Source organism: Necator americanus, chromosome IV (genome assembly GCF_031761385.1).
Source record: "Necator americanus strain Aroian chromosome IV, whole genome shotgun sequence".
NCBI classification, from domain to species: Eukaryota; Metazoa; Nematoda; class Chromadorea; order Rhabditida; family Ancylostomatidae; genus Necator; species Necator americanus.
This window is the reverse complement of record NC_087374.1, coordinates 11,367,116-11,375,472: the sequence shown is the minus strand read 5'-3', so window position 1 is coordinate 11,375,472 and position 8,357 is coordinate 11,367,116. Positions and strand designations below refer to the sequence as shown.

General features: G+C 39.5%; 1 protein-coding gene across 2 annotated transcripts; it reads left to right on the top strand.

Moving 5' to 3' along the window:
- Positions 1–3: 3 nt before the first annotated feature.
- On the top strand, positions 4–7,456 carry RB195_000948 (uncharacterized protein; the record flags this gene model as incomplete). 2 transcript variants are annotated; one of them, XM_013436746.2, is made up of 8 exons in its annotated part: positions 4–135; positions 256–384; positions 442–573; positions 638–749; positions 825–1,048; positions 2,241–2,378; positions 4,035–4,106; positions 7,310–7,456. In XM_013436746.2, 8 exons carry the CDS (start codon positions 4–6, stop codon positions 7,454–7,456), a joined length of 1,086 nt encoding a protein of 361 aa, XP_013292200.2. The 2 variants fall into 2 exon arrangements, with proteins under 2 accessions (XP_013292200.2, XP_064053395.1); XM_064197514.1 differs by having other exon boundaries at positions 43–135.
- Positions 7,457–8,357: the final 901 nt, after the last annotated feature.

Below are 8,357 nucleotides of genomic sequence, written 5' to 3'. Positions count from 1 at the left end.
TAGATGACACTGGTAGCACCACCGCCTCAACAGTGTCCGTCAATGCCGTCTCCAACCTCAGTTCCGAATGGAGTTGCTCCTTCACCACCTCCACCATGCTCAGGATGCATTAAGTTGCACGCTGATATCAAGCAGGTGATCATTCTTTCTAATGTCATCACACAATGAGTAGCGTAGGGTGGTTGGGGTTTTTCCAACATATGAATGGATTTGCTGACAGTGATCAGCTGAACATAACAATAACAATTGTTGCAGAATATGCAACAAATGATGGACAAATTCGACTTGATCTATATGCGACTGGAGAGTTTAATGAACGAAAAGGAGAAGAATCGAATGATCGTACACGATCAAGAAATGAGTGAAAGCGGCAGTGATGACAAGGTGTTGTCGTTTTTCGTTGTATCCGAAACTTCTCCGGTGAACCTCCTTACTCTCTAGGATGTACCATCACCAGCAGACAGTCGTGCTTCGCCGAACACCGCACAAGGTAGCCGCAAACGAAAACCGAACAAGGACACCGTTCATCGAGTTGCGGATGATGTACAAGAAGTCGCAAATACTACCTCAGGGGTGACCAAACTACTATCAGAAATGAACTGATCCAGATTATTCGGGGTTATCCTTATCCACATAGGTGTCCGAGACTCCAGCTGTGTCAGCAACTCCATCAACACCCGCTTCAGCGACGGCCGCCGCGGCACCATCTAGCTTTGCAGATAATATGGGCTTCCTCGGAGGGCAAATGAGTAAGTTCTTCTCAGAGATAAAAAAAACCAGCTCAATATTCCCTGCATCCGTTCGTTTTACCATGAACTTTGCAGTGGATCCGTTAGCACAACAACAGCAATTGCTCCAGTTCATCATGCAGCAATCGCTAGGTGCTGCAGCAGCCAGTAGTACCCATCCAGCGCCTCCATCCACACCGCAGGGAACGCAAAGCGCTGCCTCTATGACTATGACACCGACGGCGCCGGTGTCAGGTGTGAAATCCGAACAACCCGATCCACAAGTGCTCATGGAACAGTTGCAGCAACAATTCAAGGAGGTTCGTTTCTTACGGTGCCACTTTCCCATCAATACTGGCTTCTTCCCAGCAATCTTATCATCGAATGCCCTTCGGTGCCCTTAGTAGGCCCCATGTTTTCGTTTTTTGAGGGATTTTACGTGCATTGTTGGTAACGGCGGCGCCCTTTGCTCGCAACAATTTGATGGGCGACTTTTTCGTTTTTCACAAACGAAAAAAAGTCGCGTAGGAAATCGCCGAGGTTAGAGAGCGGCGCGGTGGTTGCTTATTGCCTTCTTAAGGCAGTAGGCATCTATTATGCGCCACTGTAACTGGTAAGTGTTTCGTCATTACTTCTCAAATTCATCTGAATCTTCTTGATCCTCGCTTGCAGTTGAAGCTCAAATTTTTAAGACGTACAAGTTTTAGTACTCGGCTTTCGTCAGATTTTGATGCGATCGTAAAAAAAATAAAAATTTGCTTTCTTATATAATGCAAGACGTTATTGCTCGCGTTAAAATAAAGTTTTTGGAGTAAGATGCAATAGAGGATAATGTTGACAGTTGCAACTTCTTTGCTGTCCAGCTAGATGTATGTGAGGCCTTCAGAGAAGTCCTCCAAGAAGTGACAAAGTTCATGGACCGAGCCTTCGTTCTGGCTAAACTTCCTCACTTGCTTCTGAAAAGCTTAGAATTTTTCTGGATAAGTTGTTATTCTAAAGTATAAATTAAGAAGGTGACAACTGAGATAACTTTGGCGCATTTGTTCCATGTTTCGATCAAAAACACCTTATCGACCGACCACGTTTGATAGTTTACAAACTACAGAATGAATTTATCGTAAACGATTATGGTAACTGCACTGTTTCTACAAGTATAAATAACATTGTTTGATGTGGTTCATGTACACTTTTCCCTTATTTTCTCATCCGTCGAATGATTGGTCTCAAGCTCTCTATAGAAGTAGGTGGTAGTAAAAATGCCACCATCCTTATCACAAAGGTTGTAAAGAACGCTACCACCCTTTACCAAATGACAGCGGGTATTACCATCTGTCCGTGTAACCTTCCGACTAATCACAGACACGACGCGGAGATAAACTGATACGAACCGAGATTACGGTACAACACAGTGACCATTTAAAGACAATACTGTGACCCGAGATGTATTTGTCTTTTGAGAGTCTTACTAAGTAAACGGTTTTCTGTTGTTTTATCACCAATTAGTTGTTTCAGAAATTTGAAGATGACGATTCGAACGCGTCGGTTTCACGGTGTAGCAACTGCATGACGACAAAGACTACAGCATGGAGGCGGGATATGGCTGGAAAACTCGTTTGCAACGCGTGCGGCCTTTACTATAGACTTCATCGGGTAGGCCATCACTATTTCTATTGCGACTGAAGAAAGAATTACCTTGACTGGCTAATTGTATGGTCGGCAGTTGTGCTGTTCTCACTGACCTTTTGTGTGCGATCCGAGAGTTTCTTGGATCGGAGCAACCGCTCGGAAGAGGTTGAAAAAGAGCCGATGCGCGACGACCTTAGCAACGCCGTCTGTCGTCGTCTTCCGACGTTCAAGTCACTATGCTCATTGCGCTCGCGACAATAGACCTGTCGGCCTTGTGTGGTCAGTAATGATGATGATGATTACTAGAGGTAGAGACACCACCACGCTCCTTTCAATGGTCTACGCTGCTGGTGAGGTATAATTGAGGCGCGGAGGGATAAGACGACCGGTCACCGATTCGAGGGACACTGAAATGGGACAGGATGTGTGACGAGTTGAGAACACCGCCACACAGACTCAGACGATCTACGACGCAACTCTTACGTTTGATTCTTTTCTGGGGGTCACGTTCGGTTGCGTCCGACCGTACTTCTGTGTTCCGGAGAAGGGCGCTTGGATGCCTTGAATTTTTTTTTTCGGAAAGTTCGGAAGTTGTTGATTGGGTAGTTGAAATGCGAATTTTTGAGCAACGAGCTACTTTGTAGCTTTTTAGCTGTATTAATTACGCAGCTATTTTTAATCGTAAAAAAGAGATTGCACCGACATCAGATAGTAACAAGTAGCTCCACCGAGCTCTTTTCTGGAAAATTCTGTTTTTTTCCCTAAATAGAATGTTAAACACTAATCCGTGTTGTCAACAAGTGGGCAAAAAAAAGTTGTTTACTATAATTTTTGCTTGTTTACTTTATTCGCCACCATCACAGAAGTCCAACATTTTTATAGAAAAACTATTCACGAAGAAACGTCGATCTTATCTATTCGTCGATTCTTCCATCATTTCTAGGATTCTTGACGTTTTTCCATAATTTTTCCTCAATTGTCAGCCACAGTGTTGAAAAAGACATTCGACTATGTAAACAGACGTTCTGTAGCGGAAGTTCCAGCTATGATGGAAATTTTTCTCGAGTATATTTATATTTGAAAACTTCAAGCTTTTCGATTGTTATGATTGCTTCACAACGAACCGCTGACATCCACTTTGTATTACTTTTGGATGGTTATTAGAAAGTATTCGCTCTTCTACGATGAGATCGGGATGAAGTCGCGCCCGACTTCTTTTAGATTAATCAATGGTCAAAACAATTTTAGACTGAGTACTGTAGGTAAAATATCCGATCTATTCGGTTTACACGATGACCGCTTGTTTATGTGTGGAAATTAGAAGATTTTGGGCGTTGGCGAGAAAACACACTTGTTTCTTAGTTTAACACTAATTATTTGTAAACATTTCCTTGGATTGGAAGACTTTGAAGAAAAATGCTCCCCTTATTTTCTCCAACCCTTAATAATGAACTAATCTAGAATTATCAAAAAAATTCGAGCCATTTTTGACGAAACATCTGCAAAGAATTGGTGTCAAATTTGGTTCCTGCAAAATTCCTGCCAGCGCTTCGTGTCTGCAGAGAAATCGAACTGAATGTATAGATTACATCTACATTTTTTCAGTGTCAATATTCTTCCATTTTGTTCATGGAGTTTGAGCGCATTTCTTGGAATTTCTTCTAATCGAAAAGCTTTTAGACTCACCGTCCTGTCCATATGCGGAAAGATTTCATTCAACAACGTTTCAGAAGAAAAACTAAGGAAGAAGAGGTTGGTGCTGTTGCAGTTTCTTTGTTTACGTTATCTTTCTTCCGTAAAAGTGCGTTTGTCGTGCGTACGTATTGTTTGAAATCATCACCTTCAAAGAGTGATGACGTTTGTTCGTCCTCGTCTATCACTCGAACATCCCGTTCGTTTCCAAACTCTGCGCACCTCCGTATTGTCAGCGCTATTTCTCCTTTCTGCTAATACCCAACTCCGACGTTCAATGTCGCGTGAAGTGTCTCCAAACTGAACCGATGAGGTGTGCTATTGGTTACTGAGTTACGAACACTCGAAGGAGTTTTCCGTGTTTTTTTTTCTCACGAAAATGTGGAAACTGTCGGTGTTTTCTTGGTTATGGTGTCTAGTACAGATCAACCATACGACAAGTTGAAGTTGTTGAACGTAGATGGGACAACGAAGCTGTAGTAGTCAACTGCATTTGTGTTTTACTTCAAATTAGGGCAAGCACTACTATACTAAACAGTTCTAAGAGTTAGGGTTCTGAATGCTCGCATATGTACTAATAACCTTAGTTTTTTTTTCCAACATACAGTGACTGTACTAGTGACTCAATAGCCAGATTATCCAGAATAGCTGAAGGATTTGAAATGCCTTGATTGATTTTATTTTCAATTTTAGAATAACTGTCCACTTCCACATAGAGAAGGGCTGCTTACATTTTTGTCAACAATAAAATGAACTACGAATTGTTTTCCGGTTACCTTGATAATGGATGACAAAAAAGTTTACTATAACGAAGCAGGTCGCTGGAGTAAACTTCCAATAAATAAGTTGATCTCGTAGTTGTACACCGTGGCTATATTGAAGTTAGGAATGCTATTAATGGGTCATCCCAAGAATAGTGCAGTTTTTCAGTTTCAAATTTTCTTTTTTCTCTAAATTGCATAAATCAGGCTCTGATGTGTATTTCCAGAAAGAAAAATATTGAAAGCCTACCAGAAACATGTGGAAGAGTAGTAAGAAAAAGGAAGAAAGTATATTTTAGTCTGGAAAGCTTATCCTAATTTTTGACAATAAACAAGCTACGGAGTACTGTATTGTTTATCTGATATGTATTAGGATACATGAATATTTTAATCTTGAAGTTATGCTGACAACACTTATCAACCGTTAATTTAAGTGTAACTTGTTTCTTGACGGTGCTGACAATGTGAGACTGAGAAAATTTCATTGTTTGCTTTGAAACAAAAAAAAAAAACGGGCTTTGCTAAGTACCTGCAAGTAAATTTACTAGTAAAAAACGATTTTTCAACTTAGACATATATTTGTATGCGAGTGGAATTTCATAGTTCGCTTGTAGAAATTTCTTGGGCATGAATTGTATAAGTTAATGCAGTTTTGTAGATGTTAAGGTTATCAGATATGACTTATCGGCTTTTGAAGTTGGATCTACAAAAGAAGAATGGGAATAAATTGCTTAAAAGAATTTTTGATATGTTTTTGTTGTTTTTCTCCTGTTTTTTCACTTGTTGTAAGATCTTTTCTCTTTCACTATAACGCCAGTTTCGCCCGTCATGGAAGAATGTACGCATAAGCACTACTTAGCCTATCATAATGTTATACTAAGAAACTCGATAGCAGACCAGGAGAAAATATCTGCTCGTAATCGCTGAAATGGCTGATTGTTCACCTCACCACAGCGGTTAGGCTAATGGTTATTGATTTATTGATGGCTGCTGTCGCTCCATTAGGGTTCATCCGGGTTCAGGCAGATATTAGAAGCAGCATAGTTAATTGCTTATATGGTATAGGGAGAGGGTAGGAAGAAAGAAAAAGGGGAGAGAAGGAGAAAGAGGAAGAAAAGAGGATAGAAGAAAAAAAATATTGTGAGACAATTGATTGATGAAATCGATCAAGACATCAAACTCCAATTCTTCAATAACCCTAAAATAATGGGTTTACCTTCAACCTGAATCCTTTGATGATGTAGCCTATTATAGCTTAATTTTACCAAAGACTTTTGAAATTTCAGAAAACACCAAATAACAAACAACAAATTTAATCTGTATGCAGGGTTGCAATATCTGATACTAAAGGTTGCGTTTTGTTGATTAAATCTTTTACATCTTGTATTTTGCATCGAAATTCTCGAAATGCTGTAGACAACGCATATTTGCTCGAAAATGATCAATTTCCTATCAGTTCTTTCTATCACATCAGCTTTCTAAATTAAAACGAATTTGGTATTGTAATTACATGATTTTAATCACATAACAATTAATTTTAAATAAACAATTGAGAACAGAAGAATTGACTTCAACGCTACTGACCATTTATTTCATTAATTTCTGGCGGAATTTACTTCCCCTTGTTCTGCATTTTGAAAATAAAATACATGCTGATGAACAAACCGCAACAATTCATATGTTTATGGACTGTCTTGACAAAATCGAACACTCAAAGAAACATAGCTTAATCTGGATAACCATGCCCTTTTTATATCGCTGCCCTTCAGAAAGCTTCACATAACCTGCTTCTATGCAATTGGCATACGCTCGCTATTACCTTGAGCTGCAGTTAAGAACTTGAAAGTGAGGAAATAGAAAGTTGAAAAAGAGAAGGAGTGAAAATCAGGTTTAGCCTGGCGTTTTGGTCGTATCGTCCTAAAAAATTAAGGTTACCTGAGGTAACGAACAGCATATTCGTACGTATTGCGTAGAAATTTTAATCAAATACCATCAATTCATTTGTAAAGTTATGAAATGATGGTAGTTTTGAGGTCTTTCAAGGTCAGCTACAGTCTATTTCTCTTCACTTTCCACATTTTCATACAGTTTTGGACTTTTCACTAATTCTAGTACAAAAACGTCTTTAGGGCATAACGTTATTTACTGTGCTTCGTTTTGTAGATGTTTTGTTCATTTTTGCACTGTTTATCATCATAAATGAATCATTAAAGACACCCTTATTCATTTTACTTGCATACTATAAAAAAATTAAGATGATAGTGATAGGGATAGCTATTATGATGAGCAAATTACCAGAGAAAAACGTGGTTTCTACTTGCATAGCTAGCTATAAGTTTGCAGTAAGAATATACTTCCTTTCAGCTAGAAGTGAAACTAAATTTGAAATTTAGAACTTTTATTTATGATTTGTTTTACAATTTTGTAGTTAGCAGTTTTATTTATTGTATGTTCAAGGTAATATCACTACAAATACCGTAAAAAATCCCATCGTTATTTCAGGTGAACTCACCATCGGCGATGCTGAACTCGTTGTTCAGCATGTCACAGTTAGCCGGTAGTGGTAACCCAGCCGCATTCAATTTTCTGGAACAATTCAATCATATGAACTCCGTACAGGAACAGCTGAATAGCACAGCGCCGGTTTAACATGAATCTGAGCTTCTGTTCACCATTAAGCACGACGAAGAAGAAGCCTTTTCACTCAGTATCCGCCTACTATTGCCTAACAAGTAACATTCTAAACCGTTTCTTTGATGAATCATATGTAATCCACACTAATACAGTACTACTCTCAAACAACATTTTAGTGAATATCTGATTTTTTTTCTTTTTTTGTGCAATCGTGTGCAAGCTAGGGGTTTCCATTCTCGTTTTATTTTTTCTTTTTTGAACCAAAGCTGTTTATTCGTAATTCGTTGAATGTTCATGTAATATCGTCGCATTGCCTTTGCCGGCCCCGCGTGTCTATGAGCTTTATATCACACATTCTCTCGCTTATTTTTGTTGTGGATCAACCCCCGTACCACTCATCGGATGTGGTCTTATATATCACTTTGTATTTATACGGTATCTCGAATCGATGCATTTCACTGACCAGAATTTCACGTATCTCCATCTTCACCGTACACGAATATACATGCACACATATGCGACCATCTCCGTATATTTTCAGAGCCCAGATTGGTATTTACCCACCCGTATGTTCGGCAGTATTACTTTCATTAATTCCAATTGTTTGTTGTTCGTTTTGTTCTTTTCGAAAATACGGACATTGTCATTCTCGTAATCATCGTACTGTATATATGTTGAGCTTTTTTCTCTTTCTTTGAGATCGTTTAGCGATCTCATACGTCGCGCACGCATGTTCGTTTTCATTGCGGACTTAGCGGGGGCGGAGACGCAGCGGAACGCCGTTCCTCCGCCGTCGTCTGCACGCTCTCGAAGAGTCGGTTCACTTTGAAAACGAGCGTAGATCATCGCGACTTCGAGCACACGCCTTAGTTTCGTCGTCGTCGTTGTTAGCTACTTGTGGTCGCTAAGGTTTTCA